Source organism: Dasypus novemcinctus, chromosome 2, assembly GCF_030445035.2.
Source record: "Dasypus novemcinctus isolate mDasNov1 chromosome 2, mDasNov1.1.hap2, whole genome shotgun sequence".
NCBI lineage: Eukaryota > Metazoa > Chordata > Mammalia > Cingulata > Dasypodidae > Dasypus > Dasypus novemcinctus.
Genome location: NC_080674.1, coordinates 85,361,978 through 85,381,181, shown reverse-complemented (window position 1 = coordinate 85,381,181; position 19,204 = coordinate 85,361,978). Strand labels below are relative to the sequence as shown.

The window sequence follows — 19,204 nt, the reverse complement described above, 5'->3', positions numbered from 1 at the left end:
TGTAATTATTTCTTCTTGGTAAATTTCCCTTTTTATTAATATATAAAGATCTTTATATCTTGGAATAGTTTTGCTTTTAAAATCTATTTTGTCCAATATTAGTATGGCTACACCAGCTCTTTTATCATTACTATTTGTGTGGAATATCTTTTTCCAACCTTTCACTTTCAACCTAGTTTTAGCCTTAATTCTGAGATGAGTCTCTTGTTGACAACATGTAAATGGCTTGTAATTTTGTTATCCATTCTGTCAATCTGTGTCTTTTGATTGGGAAATTCAATCCATTAACATTCAATTTATTACCAGAAAAGCATTACTTCATTCATTTTATCCTTTGACTTTTCATTGTCATATCTTATTATTGTCTGTTTAATTATAATCTTCATTTCTACATTCCTCTCTGTACTAGTGAGCCAAATACCAGAAATTGGTTGTTTTTATAAAGGGTATTTATTTGGGATAGGAGCTTACAGATACCAGGCCATAAAGCATAAGTTACTTCCCTCACCAAAGTCTATTTTCATGTGTTGGAGCAAGATGGCTGCCGATGTCTGTGAGGGTTCAGGCTTCCTGGATTCCTCTCTTCTCAGGGCTTCAGCATCAAACTCCAACATCAAAACCTCAACATCAAAACCCCTCAACTCTGTCCTTTGCCATGCCTTTTATCTGTGGGGACCAAAGGGTGGGGACTCAATGCCTTACTGGCACAAGAGGTTTACATGATTACTTAATCAAGGAACCTATGAATCCAATATAATCTAATATACCCAGAGGAAAAGATCTATTTACAGACATAATCCAGTATTTCTTTTTGGAATTCGTTAATAATATCAAACTGCTACACTCTCCAAGTCTCTCACCTTTGTTTTTCCTTTCAGACTGCAGCCCTACCTTTAGTATCTTTTGTAGATCTGGTCTTTTGATAACATACTCAGTTTTTTGTTTTTCTCTGATGACTTTAAACTCACCTTAATTTTTGTAGGACAGTTTTGCTGGATACAGAATTCTTGGCTGACTGTTTTTCTTTTTCAGTACCTTAAGTACATCATACCACTTTCTTCTTGCCTCATGTTTTCTGATTAGACGTTGGAACTTAATCTTATTTAGGTTCCCTTGTACATGATGCTTTGCTTTTCTCTTGCTGCTTTCAGAATCTTTTGTTTATCACTGATATTCATCATTATGAATTGTTAGTGTCTCAGAATAGGTCTATTCAGGTTTATTCTGTTTGGAGTGCATTGTCCTTGTGTTTTATTATTTATATCTTTCATAAGGGTTAGAAGATTTTCAGTCATTGTTTATTCAAATATTCTTTTTGCTCCTTTTCCTTTCTCTTCTTCTGGGACACCAATAACAAGTATGTTTGTGTGTTTTACATTGTCATTTGATTCCCTGATACCCTGTTTCATTTTTTTTTCCCCATTCTTTTCTCTTTCTCTTCTGTTTTTTTTTAATAGGATTTGGTAGCTAGTACTTCTTTGTTTCTTTTTTTAAGATTTATTTTATTTATTTATTTCCCCTTTGCCCCCATTGTCTGCTCTCTGTGTCCATTTGCTGTGTGTTCTTCTGCATCTGCTTGCATTATCAGGTGGCACTGGAAAACTGTGTCTCTTTTTTGTTGCATCATCTTGCTGTGTCAGCTCTCCATGTGTGCAGCACCACTCCTGGGTAAGCTGTACTTTTTGCATGTGGGGAGGCTCTCTGCGGGGTGCACTCCTTGTGCATGGGGCATCCCTAAGTGGAGACACCCCTGTGCGACATGGCACTCCATGTGCACAGCAGCACTGCATGTGGGCCAGCTTACCACGTGGGTCAGGAGGCCCTGGGGATCGAACCCTGGACCCTCCATATGGTAGATGGACACTCTATCAGTTGAGCTACATCTGCTTCCCTGTTTTTTCAAATTCAGATGTTCTGATGTTCTGTTCCAATTATCACTAATTCTTTCATCAATTCAAATCTGCTGTTACGTGTCTCTAGTGTATTTTTAATCTCATCATTGTGTCTTTCATTTCCTTAAACTCTGATACTTTTCTTTGCAGGTTTTCACATTGTTTTTTATGCTCACTCAGTGTCTTCTTAATATCATTTATATCTTTGGTCATACTTTCCTTCAACTATTTGAACTGATTTAGGAGATTTGTGTGATTATCATTGACTAGTTGTCTTAAATCCTGTATCTCATTTAGTTTGTTCCTTTGGCTGAGTTATCTCTTCCTGTTTCTTAGCATGACTTGTAAATTTTTGCTGATGTCTAGGCATCTAAATATGTTGGTGAATTTACTCTGATAGTGAATTTCTCTCTCTTGTGTAGTTGTTTTATTTCATGGCTCTTCTTTGAATTTTGGTTCAACTTATTCTGAGTCTTTAAATCCCCCAGGTTAAGTTATCAAAATCAAGCCAGTGACTCTCTAATGGGGCACAGATGTTCTCCTAGGAGTTCAGGATGAGACCTGAGAGCGGTTTTTCTCCCTGGAGCATCTCTGTTGGCCAGCACATGACATGTCAGCAAATCTCTCTACTGAGATGTCTTTTTCAAACTCTGCTTGCCCGTGATTCTGGTCTGGCCAGAGCAGTGATTTAAAGTGAGTTCTGCTGGCCAAATCCACTGAAGAGAAACTACTCTCCACCCTGTGCCATACCCGTCCTCTTCCCAATGAGGAAGATGTCTGTTCCCCTCAGTCAGCTGCAGTGAGCCACGGTTTTATGCAGACTGCATGCCTAGAGGAAGGAGGATAGATCCCATTTCCAGCTGCTGCGGGGGTTTAATAACTCACAGTTGTTATTTCAGGATTTCAGGTTCTTTGTCCCTCTGCCCCTTGTCCTTCTGTGGGTTGCACAACACTGTCCTGTCTGCAGATCCCCAAAGCAGGCCGCTCAGACAGCATTTTTTCCCTTTATATATATATATTTTTTGTGAGAGAGTTGAACCCTGTCTATCTATTCTGACACTGTCTCCCTGGAAATCCTCCCAGATAAACTTTTAACATTCAAAATTTGAAGAATGTGTTTTAGATCTTCTGGATTTTATTGAAAGCATGACCTTAGATGGAATGAGAACTCTCGCTATAAGTGGTTTTCAATATGAAAGAGACTTCAGCCATAGCTTTAACCTTTAAACACACCAGAGAACTCACATACTGAAGAAACACTATGTTTGCCATCAATATGGAAGTCCCTTAGTCATAAGCACTACTTAAGATAATCTAAGGAAATTCATAAGAGAGAGAACCCACATAAATGTCCTCTATGTAGCAAAGCCCATAGAAGATGGTCTAATATATCACATGAGAGAATTCATAATATAAACCTAATGGAAGGGGAGACTCAGAGAAATCAAATGTGAGAAAGCCTATGTCTGTACTCAATATAGGAATGCCTTACTTTATAACTTAAATAAAATAAGTGAACTAGAAAAAAAAAAAACTTCCTTTCTGATGTTTAAACTTTCCATGAAAATAAAATAAATTCACATTGCTCAAAATGCTCCACTATAAGGTAACACCAGTTTATATTGGAATAAAAGCCACAAATCTGAGATTGTTCAGGAATCTTTGGTCAAAAAAGCACAGTGAAAATGAGTGATGTTATACTTTTCGCTATGAGAATAATACAGACTTATTGTATTAGGAAGTCCAGCTGGGAATAGATAAATCTACCCACCCTGGAATTTTTTGGTTTATTTTTATGAAATTGTCATGTAACTCTTCCATTCCCTTGGGCCTTGTTTCTAAATAATAGACTTCATTGCTTTTTTACTTAAATGTGAAGAAAACTGAAACTAGAAAAATATATAGAATTGATTATGGAATCATACAACTTCAGGTGGCTATGGAGTCTTGCATCCAATATTCCTTAGAATCACAATGCAGTTCCTCCCTTTATTCAATAGTTCCAAAGACATGACTACTTTATAGATGAGATGGCCTATAGGTATTAGAGGTAACTTTGTATATAGCTAAAAATAGACTGCTCTCCAACAACCTAGAGACTTTAATTACCCAAAGCTATTTGTCAGTATTCTTTATAAGTAGAATATTTTATTTACAAAAATAAGCTAAAAATAATCCATGGTTACTTTCTTTTTGTTCTTTTTAATTTCAGCAGAAAATGGTCCCCGTCTACTTGTGGAAGCAGAACAAGCCAAGGTGTTCTCACACAGAGGTGGCAATGTTACACTGCCTTGTAAATTTTATCGAGACCCTACAGCCTTTGGCTCAGGAATTCACAAAATCCGAATTAAGTGGACCAAGCTAACTTCAGATTACCTCAAGGAAGAGGATGTTTTTGTTTCCATGGGATACCACAAGAAAACCTACGGAGGCTACCAGGGTAGAGTGTTTCTAAATGGAGGCAATGACAACGATGCTTCTCTGGTAATCACAGACCTTACCCTGGAGGATTATGGGAAATATAAGTGTGAGGTGATTGAAGGATTAGAAGATGATACTGCTGTGGTAGCATTAGACTTACAAGGTGGGTATATAGAAGTCATGCTAAAGTTAGAAATGATAATTAATCATTGCTCATTTTTTTTCATGAGGAGTAACATCTACTGGTTACCATAGTGATGACTGAGCAGTCAAAAGTCCATGCATAGCATGTTTTTCTATTCTTTTGTATTCTACAGTCTGCCTAGGATTCCTGCTTTCATAATTTAAATGTATGTACAACGGTTCTGTGCAAAATTGAAGCTATTTGCAACTATCAAAAATGTGCAGTGGAACTGAAATAACAACACTCAAACTGCTTTATGTTATTCAAAATTTAAATCCCATTCCATGGTTATTGACAATTTCAGATTGGATGCTTTTTTATTATGTTTTAAAATTATTTCCATTTCAAAAGAATGGCAAGTTTTTAAAGGACATCTGCTAACTAAAATACATGTAATTTTATTCAGTGAAGTGATTGTGGAAACTTGATTTAACAGAAAAGTGATCCCTAGATTTCTTTAAATTTTTTGTAAAGAAATAATTTTTAAAAAATAGTTTAGAATCTCTTAGATATTCAATACCAAATGTTCAAGGCATTTTGAGGGGAATTTTATTTTTTGTAAGTGTATAATACACTGGGTCCAAAAACCAAACCGTACAAATACATACAATAAAAAAAGTATCCTTCCCACATTTGCTTCCCCTCTGCCTCGTGCACCTCTATACATTCCTAAGTAGGGAAACTCCTCGTCACTATCACATCACTGAAGATATGAATTTCATCACCGTTTTTAGAAATTTATTTGCTTTGTATGTCCAATGAATTGCATGATATTGAAATTACATTTTTGTGACTTTCCCTTGTCTCTCCTAGTTGTAGTTCTTGATTCTTGATTCCAAATGCTACCTTGTGCGTTCAGATTTTATTGATTCACATTAATATCCATGAACATTGGTATTATTCAGGATGGAAAAGTACTTAGCTTAGAGAAGATGGTCTGTCATTAAAGATTATTTGAGAGATGATTTACTTTATCAAAGGAGCGTCAGGCAATGGACAGAGACTTGAGCTAGTACAATGAAGTCCTAGATTAGTCCTGTCTCTGCCAGTACAAGTTTCATAATTTGTGCTGATTATTTATCCTTGTTGTACTTTGACTTCCTCATCTATGAAATAAGAAGTTGAGCAATATTATCAAAGTTAATTTTTCTTCTAAAAGTCTATGTTTATATACCATAGTATCTCCTACACTTGTAAGTAATTCACATGTCATATTTACTGTTTCCCCATGTTTATCTTAAAACAAAATTTTGCATAAATAGAAAGCAGAATATCTTGCCAGAAATAGAAGGAAATCATAATAATAAATATAAGGCATGTCTTCATTCTAGCTGGATACCACTGTTGCTGATGGCTTTGTGCATGAAGCCTGTTCTCCCTTTGTTTGAAAGGAAGATCTAGTATATGTTAGAAAGGATAATGTACTCTAGGATCAAATGGAGATTTCCTTCAGGACACAACTAGAGGTGTTAAAGGGGAACTATAAAAATGAGTAACTTTTGTAGATTGGGTCCTGCACGATTCCAAATCTCCATGCTTCTCATGCTTTGGAAACATTTCCCGGTAACACCGCTGGACATGAACCAAGAAAGTATGGCCAAAGATATCAATATAATTGATTAATATTTTCACAAGTGCTGTTTTAGGTACCATGGGATGCAAAAAGTTTCAAATCTCAATTCTTTTCATTCAACAAGCTTTCAGTCCATTAAAAATTCTTAGATACTTTAATGATATAAAGCAGAATTTGGTAAAAATAAGTGGGTGCAAAAATTACTATAATCATATGGATTATTTATTTTGCTCACTTCCAGAAGTCTCACTTTTACAGATGAGGCTTCCAGAAAACATCTTTTCAAGGTAATAGCTAGTAAGAGCTAGAGCTGCAATGTGATACCAAGGGTGTCTGATGAAGGTTATGTTGTTATCCACCTATACCCTGGTGGATGGCTCACACAAAGGAGAAATTCTCTGTTGGGGTTAGGGGTGCTGGGAAGAAGAAAGACTGCAGAAAGGCAAAATCAGCATTTAGAATCTCCAGTCTTCAGAAGGTTCTTCAAGTCCCCAAAACTGTTTGAGAGCAAACCTAGGGACTTATTATATTGTACCCACAGTGGCTATTCAGTTCTCTTCACTACAGGTAGTGTTTTTCCATCTATCTTGTGTGCCTTGAGGGTAGAAACAGTCATTAACCAGAGGACCTGTCTTGATGACTGACATTTCATCTTTGGAGATGAGATTTACATACAATGATCCATTTCTTAATAACTCAAGAATGTATACTACTGCAAAAATAAGATCAAAGGTCAACTTTACCCTATGCCTTCTTCCTTCACTCCTCAGGTATGATCTTATAGCACCTTATACAGATTTCCATTATAGCTCAAATCACATTTGCAATCTTGTCTGAAGTCAAGTGTCAAGAACAAAGTTAGAGTTGTTAAATAGTTAACAAACCAGTGGATGTTTGATAAAGGGATTTACATTTTCAAATACAAAAAGTTGTGCATGCATACAGGGGCCACACAGAGCCCCCTTATGGCAAAGACAATCTGGTTGAAAGGTGAACCTGGTCTTATCAAAGGGTAAAGAGTATGAAAAAGCAGAAGGGTAGACAATAGGTGTGAGAGAGAAACTCTTTGAAGGCAAATAATGCGGACAACCGATGCCACAGACAGTTAACATTCCAGCCTGACTGATCTAAGTCTCAGCCTGGCAAATAAGGTGGGATAAAAAATTATAACTTTTTGTTATGGACACTTACAAATATTTGGAAAACTAGAAAAAATGGTATAATGAATCCCCATACACCATCATCTAGATTCAAAAATTGACGTGATGTAGTCAATCTTATCTTGCTTTATTTCTCTCTCACTGTCATCCCCGCTGGATAATTTTCAAGACAATTTCAGATAGCATATTGTTTTCCCTACATACACTTCAGTATGAAAGAAGGACTCATTGTTAAAGACAAAATTATGAAACTTTCTTTTTAAAGACATGGCCACAATATCACTGTAGAATGAAATCTTGAGGAACCTTGACTGCTAACATGAGGATAAGTTTTATGAGTGGCTTGACAGCATTTACCCAGTCTGTAACGTACAATCAAAGTACAGCAATCAAGTATGCACAAACTCTTATGCGCGTAAGAGTTTGAAGGCTATGGTAAACCACATGTGGCAAAAGACATAACCTCGTGATCATTTATTAGCTCTTAGTCCAGTTTCTGACCTTTTCACGTTATCGATTACATCTTAACATGTGAACATCTACCGAACAGGCAAGTTTCCCATGTACTGACTATCCGTCTTCTAACAGGCACAAATAAGAACAGGGAAGCACATTGTTTTGACTATTGTGATTAAGTTGCTTTTTCACCTGTAATTGTACATCTTCTATAATTATATCAGTCCTTTAATGCCCAGATTAAGTGTATATTCTACAAAGAGTTTTACCAACTAGAAAAAAATATTGTTCTTTAAGATGCCCATGTTGTATGGTTTGTATTTATCTAACAAGCTTTACTCTGTCTTGGAGTCATATCCTTTGTGGGAAGAAGCTATCCATACCTGTATACTGGAATAATAAGCACAATGCCTACCCTTATTTGTGATTTAAGAACTCTTTGTTGAATCACACTGGCAAAAAAGAATGTCAATCCTATGAAATGCTGATGTCTTTGTAAGCTGGAATTAGCTGAGGTGTCACAATTTTTTCATATAGAATCTTGGCTAGGGTAAAGCCTTCTGACTGCTGCCAATTACCCACATTGCTAGGAACAGCACCTATCAAGAAACAAGCCTTTTATGGAAATAACAAGGAGAATGTCCCTATAAATTCATTAAGTAGCTTTAGCTGCAGAATTCACCTCTGTAATAAACAGATATAAATAATAATATGATAAACATGATTTTTAATTTATATTTATATTTTCCAATTTTCCCATTGATGTTGGGTTTCTGTTGATGAAATTGGGGCCAAATATACCAAAATATAATCTGAGAACTTTCAGAAATAGAATGATTTCATTATATGCAGAGCACTCAGGGGCACTATCAAGTACTAGGGAAGGTAAAATTACAGTATATGGTCTCTGCCTTTTTATTACTAGACATATTGACTTTATGGAATTATTGAAACTCATTTGAACTTTTACATGGCCCAGTGAATGAAAACCTTTCATATCTAACAAATTGATATTTGCTGACAAGTAGGATGACTGGAGTCGCACTATTATAAATCTTAACAAATGTGTTTTCAATATAAAGTTCAACTTACTAAACTCCTCATATAATTTCATATTATTCTTTTCCATGCACTGTACTATCCTCATTAATATCCTTTACAGTCATGCCTACTAGCTCTTCATAGAAAAGTGAAGCACTTCTGATTATATTTTGACATACAAGTATAATGGAGAAATGAGTCAGATATTACTGGAAAAATAATTGTACAACCTTCTTTCCCACCCATAAAAATTTGGCTTTTACTATTTTTGTAATGCTGTATGAAAGAAACCATTTGTTCCATAATTCAGCTACAAAAATTGCAAGTTTTTTCAGAGAGCAAAAAGCTTTCTGCAATGACAGTCTTAGATGTTGAAATCTCATCTAGCTGGAAGGCAAAGTAAATAAATAAAATACTAACAATGATACCATTCCTGCTTGAAAGCATCTACTCATTGAAATGTGTGCACCAAATGTGTAGAACACAGTGCAACATTTGAAACTTTGGCTGACTGAAACACAGAAGTTGACCTTGATTTACCTGGAATGTGTTCTTTCCAGCATCTTCAAACATTAATTAAAATTTGTCAGTAAATATCATAAGTAAATATAACAGTAAGTTGGCCATTTGTTCTTATGACTTAAAAATACTAGATTTCAAATATAGGGTTTCACTTTAAGAATTCAAGAAATTACTAATGAAACTAGGTTAAATTTGAAAGCAACTAAAAAAATATTTATGCTGGCTAAGAAGTAAATCAATCATATTTCAGTAACAATCAGTGGTTAATCAGGGACAAATTACTAAAATAAAGACTAATCCCCATGAGAATGCACAGAATTCACTACAGTGAGTTTAAACCTGAAAGGTTTTCTAGGTTTTTAAAATTACTATAAATTAACATTCTCTACTGTTTCTATTCCTGAGCCATTTGGGAAATGGATGTCAAGCCATATGGTTTCTAACTTTCTTTCTTCAGGTTGAGATACTTTGAGATTTTCTTTCACTTGAGGTCAAGCTGCCAAGGAAATCTCCACTAGATAAATGAAATATTTTACTTTTTATTGGCATTCCTGTGGTTGCTGAGGAAAAAGGAAGAAAGGCACAGAGTGCAGGGAGCACCAGAGTAGTCCCCTCCCAGTGTTGACTGCTTTTTTGGATGCCTGGGCACAAACCTTCTTAGAGAGAACTATCTCCAGGCTGGCTTCCCCTCCCCTTCACCACGGCAGGGGTCAGCGGCAATCAAGAGAGTCTTTTCCTCCTTCATTTTGGCTCTGATTCAACTTGTAGATCCTTTAGCCAAGAGCCGGAGAAGGCAGGGTGAGATCAGGAAGCCTTCCTGGATCTCTGCCTGGAGTGGAGGGTGCCAGCTGGACTGTCCTGGAGGGTAAAACATGCCCTACACGGGCCTTTGGTGGACAAGACTTTATTGAAAGCATTGAAAGTTCTTGTAGTGTCTTCCAGGACAACTTATAAAAGAAAAATATTTCCCCGAGTCTTTGTCACGCTATTAGTGAATTGTAAATTCATCTTGAACAGAATCTGCAGTCTCATAAAATAGCTTGTTCTGATATAATCCGCCAAATGACTGTCAGTGGGACAATTTTTAGCATTACGCTTGCTAAAGTGCTAATTATTTCTAATAATATTCAAGAAATTATAGGTAAGGCCTTGAATGATCACTCTAAATTGTCATTAATTGTCATGAGAGAGGCATTTAAACATATTTTTCCTTTTGAAAGTCCAGCAAATGATACAATTTTGATTTCTTATGAGATAATGCTTATCCTTTAAAGAAATTGTGCAAAATACTGTGAGACAGCTCAATTTCCTTCCATGATTATTTGATCAAAAGAACTGAACTTGACTATATTGTAATTTAGAAGCTAGTAGTAGAGTGGAAAAACAACTATATATTTTAAAAGTCTAATTCTACCAGGGATGAAAGTTAGGGGTTTTAGCCTTAAAATGGCTGCCATATCACATTACACTGAATCAGTGGCCATGGATAAAAATACTACAAAACTAGAATAAGTTTGGCCAGTTTAGAAAAGAAACAAAAAATTTTAAGTGCTCTTTAAAAGCCATTGCATCTTCCCAGGCAAAGCTAAGCACCAAGTCACATGGCTCACCTTTGGTGAGGGTTTTTGCCCACTAATAGCACATATAAAAGGAGGTATTTTGTTACATTCTAATCAACTTTTGACATGTTTATTACACGCTTGAAGGACTACAGAAAATTAATTACTAGAAAAGCATCGTGAATTTTGACAAACACTTTCTCTCCCACTGATTCTACATCCCTTACTGCCCCTAGTATTCAATGTTGACTTTTTCTCAGGTGAAAGGCCCTCAAAGTAATCAGGGTTAGCAACCAATTAGCAGGTTAAGTCCTCAGGAGAGGAGCTATTGGGAAAATGTAAGGAGAATTTGAAGTCTTCAGTTGAACTGTTAGCAAATGAAGTAAATCCCTGGAGTTATCAAGCCAAGGAGAAGAGGAGTGTGAGACATCACTGCAAGCTGAATGCAAGCTTCTACTTCATCTGATGGATAGTGTATTATTTTTATCTCCATTCAAGTGGGATTTCCTTGTAGCTGTTACTGGCAGTGCCACTAATGTCTCCTCGTCTTCTCCTTTCGGCAGGTGTGGTATTCCCGTACTTTCCTCGACTGGGACGCTACAATCTCAATTTTCACGAGGCACAGCAGGCTTGCCTGGACCAGGGCGCCGTGATCGCCTCCTTCGACCAGCTGTACGATGCCTGGCGAGGTGGCCTGGACTGGTGCAATGCCGGCTGGCTCAGCGACGGGTCTGTACAGTACCCTATCACGAAGCCAAGGGAGCCCTGTGGAGGCCAGAACACAGTGCCTGGTGTCAGGAACTACGGGTTTTGGGATAAAGATAAAAGCAGATATGATGTTTTCTGTTTTACATCCAACTTCAATGGTAAGATATTAACTGCTCTGCCGTCTTTCCTATCTCAGAGACGGATTTGTATTATGACACTCTATTTGGCTTTTAACCATACTTACTTTTTAAAAAATAAGCTTCGATGTATTATTCTCATCTGAAAAGATGCAAAACATTGTCATAATTTTTTTTACATATCCACATAAATCAACCAAAAGCGCATATCTTCACTATTCATAGGTTTTGGTTGCGTTCCATTTTTTGTTATGAAATAGCTTAAGCTGTCACTTTGTATGTGGTCTGTTTCTTATTGCCAAAGATGATGCTGCCCCATTCTGTGCCCTCCACAGGAATATGGATTTCTCATTTAAAGTAAGGGAAGCTTCTCTAACATCCATGCTCCATCTTTTCAAATTTTGTCAAAATTATTCATACATGATCAGCAAAGTTCAAGATAAAGGGGGAAGAGAGTACAAAAATTAAGTAGAAATAGCTTGAGGGTGCTCGTTCATAAGTGAGAAAGAAAGTAGAAAAGAGTAATCAGAGATTTACTAAGATATGAGAGATCCACGTTGGATCACATTGCATTCAACACAATGCCCAACCCTAGTCTTGCCCCAACCAGATCTAGCTACATAATTTGTGGGGCCAGTACAAAATGAAATCATGGGACCCCTTGTTCAAAATAAAGAATTTTAAGGTGTTGGCAGCAGAGCATTAGACCAAGCATGAGGGCCTTCTAAGTGTGGAGCCCTTTCCAGCTTCACAGGTTGCACACCCATGAAGTCAGCTGTAGTCCCATCATTTTTATGTTTTGGGTCCTTGATGGCATGATTGGGGGAAATAGCAATGTGTAGATCAAGGGCTGGCAAATTTTTTCTTTCAAGGGCTAGATAGTAAATTCTTTCAGCTTTGAAGGTCATATCCTCTCTGCACAAACTTTACAACTCTGCCATTGTAGTAGAAAAACAGATATACACAATATTTAAACGAATGAACAAGAATCTCTTCCAGTAAAACTTATTTAGCAATACAGGCAACAGGCCAGATTTAACTCATGTGCTGAAGTTTGCCAACCTCTAGTATAGATGGTAAAACCAACCCCTAGTTAATGTTCTAATGACCTCTACCCTTTCTCCAGATTACATCATCTCAATCTAGAAAGAGTTGTCAATAATCTATATTTAAATGTGGGGCATGGGGATATCACTTCATGATATGTAACCAGGTAAAACAGTCTGATCCTCTTCTACATGAAACTAAGATGCCTGACAAAACCTTCAGTGTGTGTCACTTCAGTTAGCTGATGCCATCATATTTTATACGTTGAGGGAATCTCACTAGTTAACACCATTTAATAAGTAATTGGGACTAATTCTTTCTGTGAAATCGAGAAATGTCTAGGTGTCAGAACTCAAAACAGATGGGAAAAAGAAAAAATAACTTTACCCCCCTTGTTAGTGAGTGAACAGAGACTGACTTTACATTCTAAGTGTGTATTATTTATGGCAAGTGACTTCCTGTATTCTTTGCATTTTCATACTGTAGTCTTTGAATGAGAATAATGTCTTATTGATACCTGTAATGAAAGGAATTGAGGGCTTTTGATTTTTTTTTAAATGGACTTTTATGTCAGGAATGTTTTTTGATCCTTTCACATTCAAATTTTGCCTCTCCAGAAACTTGTGCTGGGGCTTCAGACTTGCTACAGCCAGAATTTAAATAGCTCTTGCTTTTAACATGGAATTCTGTCTTCTATAGTGGCACAGAATGGCTCTTTTAGTCACTAATTAGCTAACAAACTGCATCTGTCATTTCGCTTTTCTCTTTAAAGCTATAAAGGGGCACGTCTGAACACATATTAAGGGGCAAGGAAAAAAATTATTTAATGGAGATATCCTGGCGGAGGTGAAAGAGTGTGGGGAAGATTGGAGTGGGAGATCTACATTTAATTGACAATCCTTTGTTTCAAAAACTTCACAGACATTACTCTGTATCCCCCTGTCTCCATTCAGAAACACTTCCGTTTGGGGCTCATTCCATCTCTGTGGCTCAGTTTCAGAAAGGCCCATTGACGCTCTCCCTTTCCCTCCACAGGCCGTTTTTACTACCTGATCCACCCCACCAAGCTGACCTATGATGAAGCGGTGCAAGCTTGTCTCAATGATGGTGCTCAGATTGCAAAAGTGGGCCAGTTATTCGCTGCCTGGAAACTTCTCGGATATGACCGCTGCGATGCGGGCTGGTTGGCAGATGGCAGCGTCCGCTACCCAATCTCTAGGCCAAGAAGGCGCTGCAGTCCCACTGAGGCTGCAGTGCGCTTGGTGGGTTTCCCTGATAAAAAGCATAAGCTGTATGGTGTCTACTGCTTCAGAGCATACAACTGAGTGTGTCCCTAGAGCACATCAGTTCTAAAGTCATTAAAAACATGTGAAAGGTTTTTTCAATATGAACTCATGCAAGTTACCAAAACTGTGATAACCCTTTTTTACTTACTGTAAAGAGTCATTTTCATAAAGACCAATTCATTCATTTGTTTTTGTAAAGCTATCATTCAATATATATTATAAATTAATATAATTTTAAGGGAAGCGCTACATAAGGAAGCTTTAGAGCCAAACTCTTTAAGCTACATCATCCCAACAAAGTATCCTTCAGGAAAGGGGCATGCAATAGCTTGAGGATTGCTCAGACTAAATGAAGGAAAGTAAAGCTACTCAGAGCAGCAGCTTCCACAAGCACAAATTTTACACATTTGTACAATTTTGAAATGTACTACAATAAACAAATTAGAGCAACAGATTTGAAATACAGGCTTCTTTACATAAATCGAGACTCTGAGCAATTGCACAAACTCAGTTTCACAAGGGAACAATCTATGCTTTTCTAAAAGTTGATATTTCAAGTCTCCAATAGACGGAATGTTTTACTGTTTAAAATCATGCCTTTTTTACGAAAAAAAAAATCACACAAACGCCAATGCATAGTAGCAAGCACAGTTAAAACTCCCTAACTCCCATTATATGAAGTATGAAGCTTAAATAAGCAGAATAACATTTAGCCAATAAGAAAATCTTACCTTCTTCTAATTAAAATTACATGTCTGAGAATTGCTTCATCTTTTGAGTAGCTTTACTGAATTATATTTAAATTCTAAGGGCCGTTTGCTAAGCAGCATTTAGCATCTACTCAGGGCAGTTACATAGATAAACTGCTGGACAGAAAAATTGTAAAATTTAGCAGCTTGATTTTATGTTAGCCTATGAAATGTTATTGTCCTATAAAAATAACTTTAAAACTATTTAATATTTCTTTCTTATTTACATTATCTGAAAATTTTAAATCATAAAGGAATGAGTAATTATACACTTGCATAACCAAGAAATAGAGACCCAAATATCAAAATTCTTATTACTTCTATTTGTATACACACTAGAAAGTCCAACTGGTGCCTGTGTTTGGGGAAAAAAGAGTAGACAATGTAGTTCTAAATTTTTCTCCCAAATAGAAAATGTGGTCAATGGTTAGGCTTATTTGTCATCATTAGGCTTAAATGAAATGCTGAAGCTGTCATCAAAGAGTTTACACTAAAATTTACTTCAGGGCTTTATATAAAAGTCCAGCTTCAGAGAGACAACTTTCCACATTAGCAGGTCCAATCTTATATAAAACCTTGTTTTCCTATAGTTTTCTATGACTGCTGAGACCCCACAGGGACCAATATTTGTATTCAAATTACGTTTCATGGTTTCCTATTGTTTCACAATGAGTTCTAATAAATGAGATTTAGTATAATAACCCAAGTATGACATAGCTGATATGCTTTCATGAATGTTTTTATGTAGATTTTTCTCCCATGATCCTAAGTAAATAAATCTGTTTCCTGAATTAATTGTGTTGCATTTTAAAGCTCTGTAATAATTCTAATAAATTTACTCTATAAATGTAGAGTTATGTGTGTGGAAGGTATAGCATAATTGGAAGTCCCTGAAACCATAGCTAAGTTCATAGATTATCTAGACGAAATATTGTAAATAAAAGTAGATAATTTCTTTCATCAAAAGCATATCTGGAAGTTTTCAGATGCTTTAATATTAAAAGTTGACAATGTATGCATGCACATTTTTAAATTAGGTTGGATATGCATATCGTACAAAAATTTAAATCCAAAGAGATTGGGAGGTTTAATTCAAACACTGCTCATATAAGTAAACTTGTACTTATAAATTAATGAAAACTGAATTGTGTAGGACCAGATGAATATACAATTTATAGAGAAGAATATCTCCAAAATAGCAACCCTAATAACTCAAATATGGGTTTAGCTCAATGAAGAAAGCCCATAGTTGAAGGATTATTACCTGTTACAACTTTATTGGAAGCGCAAGTGGGAACAAATTTCTTTTGCAGCAGGCATATAACTTTCAGTTATTGCTGCAGAACTCTACCTTTATAATGTTAAGCATTGTAGCATTTCTTAACTTTTGAATACTTACTAGTGTATAGGAATTGGTGCTGATTACAATCTCTGAAGTGACTGTTAGCTGATTAAAATCTATACCAATTGCATACCATTCTTTTTCATTCTTGTAAAACAAAGTCTTAGAATGAATAGTGTAGGCAAAATTTTACCTTATGATTTTGCCCAAAGAATCAGAATCCACATACTCTTTAGACTCTTACTTAAATAAGGGGTCTTTTTAATGGTCTCATTTTGCTGTTTATCCACTAAATGTTCATTTTCCTACTTCATTCCCCCAAGGCATCTCACTGAGAATGTCTGAAAGAGAAAGTTATCATAGTATGATTCTTAACAGAAAGTCAGAACAGCACTGGCTAATTCAGAATTTGCTCCTCTGACTTGGGTTCTTAGGGTTTCAGAGGGATGAGATTGGAGGCTGGGTTAAGAAATACGTTTTTTTGATATTTTGTCCATTTTTAATGCTTGTGGTCCATACAAGGACAAAGCATATCTGCACATTTCACTGAGAGACCTGCATTTGAAAACCCAAACAAAAAGACAGAATAGGGATGAAATCCAGTCAGTCACATTAACACTGGAAGCATCTTTTAACGACTGCTGCCATATTTTATCACAGTACTTTGTAGTCAAATACGGTATTTGTAAATTTAAACTTTCTCTCATAGAAAGGGGGCCGGTACCTGTTAAAGTTTTATTTTATGCAATTCTATAGTTACTTATTATTTTGGCAATTAAAACTAGTCTCAAAGGAGATTCCAATTTGGTTGCTGGCAGCCATACTGGGTGTCTTGATTTCAGTGTTTCGAAGTATATGGTGGCCTCATGGAGTAGCTGACCACTAAGGAGGGGAGGATTAAAGGAATTACTTATCAGTTTTCAGCATAGACTGCATGGAGAAAGATCAGGGGATAACTGACATATTTTGTTGAGAAGTAAACTGTCTCATAGTTCACTACGGCCAGACAGCAGCGGTGTACAGCAAACGAAATGAAAAATACAAGTCATTTAACCTCCTGATTAAAAGAAAACCAGTACATAAAGGCATTTAATACATACTGAGTGCAAATCTGAGCAGAAGAACCAATCTGTATTACCAAAAAAAAAAATTGTTTTCATTTTTCTGTAAGAGACAATGAACTGGTAAACATTAAAAGTGAATTTTGTGCTACTGCAGTATCTTTTGATTCTTCTGAGTTGTAGAATCTTAGTAGTTATTATTCTTTGTGTTCAGCTTGTATATACATTCTTTCAAGAAAGGACATTTAACCCATCCTTGTTCTGATACACTTGAGTTCAAGTTATAAACACATAGATCCCCAGGAAGAAATGCAAATGAGTAATGAGCACAAAGACAGACTGAATTCTCCTTAAGAAGCAGTATTCTCATAAAGAAGAAAGGCACCACTAAGATTTTTTTTAACCTGAGATTTTAGAGAAACTAGATAGGAGATTTATATATGCTAAATTCACAAACACATAGAAATTTACATTTCCTAGTATTTTTGCATAGTTTAAAAAATGGAGTATATGGTGTTGCTAAATAGTAATAGTCCTATCTCAAAAATCTATTGGTATTTTTCCTCTTTCTGTGTAATCCAAACCATAGTTTGTTTTGCTCACTAGTTTAACAGTTCCAGACATCTGAGAAATTATTCTTTAGATTAATTTACATGAGAGAATTCATGACTTCAATTATGAATAGTAATTGATAGAAAATCTTTTATTTCATAATTAAGTCCTCCTCTCTAGTACTTTATACCCCAATAACAAGAACATACTTTTCAGTATTTCCATCTCTATCTTGAAATTTCAGCATAGAAAATAGATTATAGATTTCCCAAATATACAGAAATTGTTGCTTGGGTATAAGAGTCTGCTTATGGTGCAATGACATTTGAATTAACATTCAAATAGAAAAGTAATTTTAAATTTTCCCCATGCCTATTTGGGACACATTAAACAGCCTTGGAGAAGGGTCCAATGATAATAAGGAGTTAAATCACCTTTTAATGTTTATATTCTCATACAGATAAAGAGTAACATCTTCACTTCTGCTAGCAATGTTTTATGTTATAAACATGTAACCTGGTCACATGTAAAATCTACTTGGTACTAGTATCAAGAGGTCTTAGGGAGTTTGAGGAGTGTCCGTTGATTTAATCTCTATTTTCATTTCTAAAACAGAAATAATCAAAAATTGACTAAATGAACCCTGAATCTTTTCAATAATGATAAAAAGAAAAAGTGATAATTTACTGATAACCTGTCACATTTCAGCTACATATGTTATTTCATTCATTTACTAATAATCTGATACGGTATTAGTATTCACATTTTTTTAATTAATTTTTTTTATTTTTAAAGAAGCTTTAGATTACATAAATGTTACATTAAAAAATAGGGGATTCCTATAAGCCCCACTCCCTCTCCCTCCCACACTTTCCCACATTAACAACATCCTTCATTAGTGCGGTACATTTGTTAAAATTGAGGAACGCATATTAAAGCATTACTACTAACCATGGACTACAGTTAACATTCTAGTTTACCCTCTGTCCCACACAATTTTGTAAGTTATGACAAAATATACAATGGCCTGTATCTGTCACTGCAATGTTATTCAGGACAAATCCAATGTCCCCAAAATGCCCCCATATTACACCTATTCTTTCTTCTCCCACCCCTCAGAACCTCTATTGGCCACTGCATTTACACCAATGATAAGAGTTCTTCCATTCTTGGAATAATAATAAGTTTATAGTAGAATAATAAATCTACTTTAGTCCATTGTTCATAACCCAATCTTGAGGATTTAGGGATGGTAATACCCACTCTGCTTTTTTTTAAAATTATTTTTATTGTATTTTTTTTTAAGATAAATAGATCACAAAAAATGTTACATTAAAAAATATAAGAGGTTCCCATATACCCCACACCCCACCCCACCCCACCCCACCCCACCCCACTCCTCCCACATCAACAACCTCTTTCATCATTGTGGTACATTCATTGCATTTGGTGAATACATTTTGGAGCACTGCTGCACTGCATGGATTAGAGTTTACATTGTAGTTTACACTTTC

The 19,204-nt window shown here is 35.8% G+C and overlaps 1 protein-coding gene across 6 annotated transcripts in view; it reads left to right on the top strand.

Annotated features, from left to right (window-relative positions):
- The window catches only part of HAPLN1 (hyaluronan and proteoglycan link protein 1), an 80,431-nt gene extending 63,137 nt beyond the window's left edge, over positions 1 to 17,294 (top strand). For 3 of the 6 annotated variants that reach the window (XM_071208893.1, XM_058275668.1, XM_071208894.1), the window contains exons 3-5: positions 4,108 to 4,476; positions 11,372 to 11,674; positions 13,736 to 17,294. In XM_071208893.1, the coding sequence (XP_071064994.1) occupies positions 4,108 to 4,476; positions 11,372 to 11,674; positions 13,736 to 14,025 (962 nt within the window). In that variant the 3' untranslated portion in view covers positions 14,026 to 17,294. Of the gene's footprint in view, positions 1 to 4,104; positions 4,477 to 11,371; positions 11,675 to 13,735 lie in introns of all 6 variants that reach the window. The other 3 variants (XM_004483439.5, XM_023586068.2, XM_071208890.1) reach the window with 1 other exon arrangement.
- Positions 17,295 to 19,204: the final 1,910 nt, after the last annotated feature.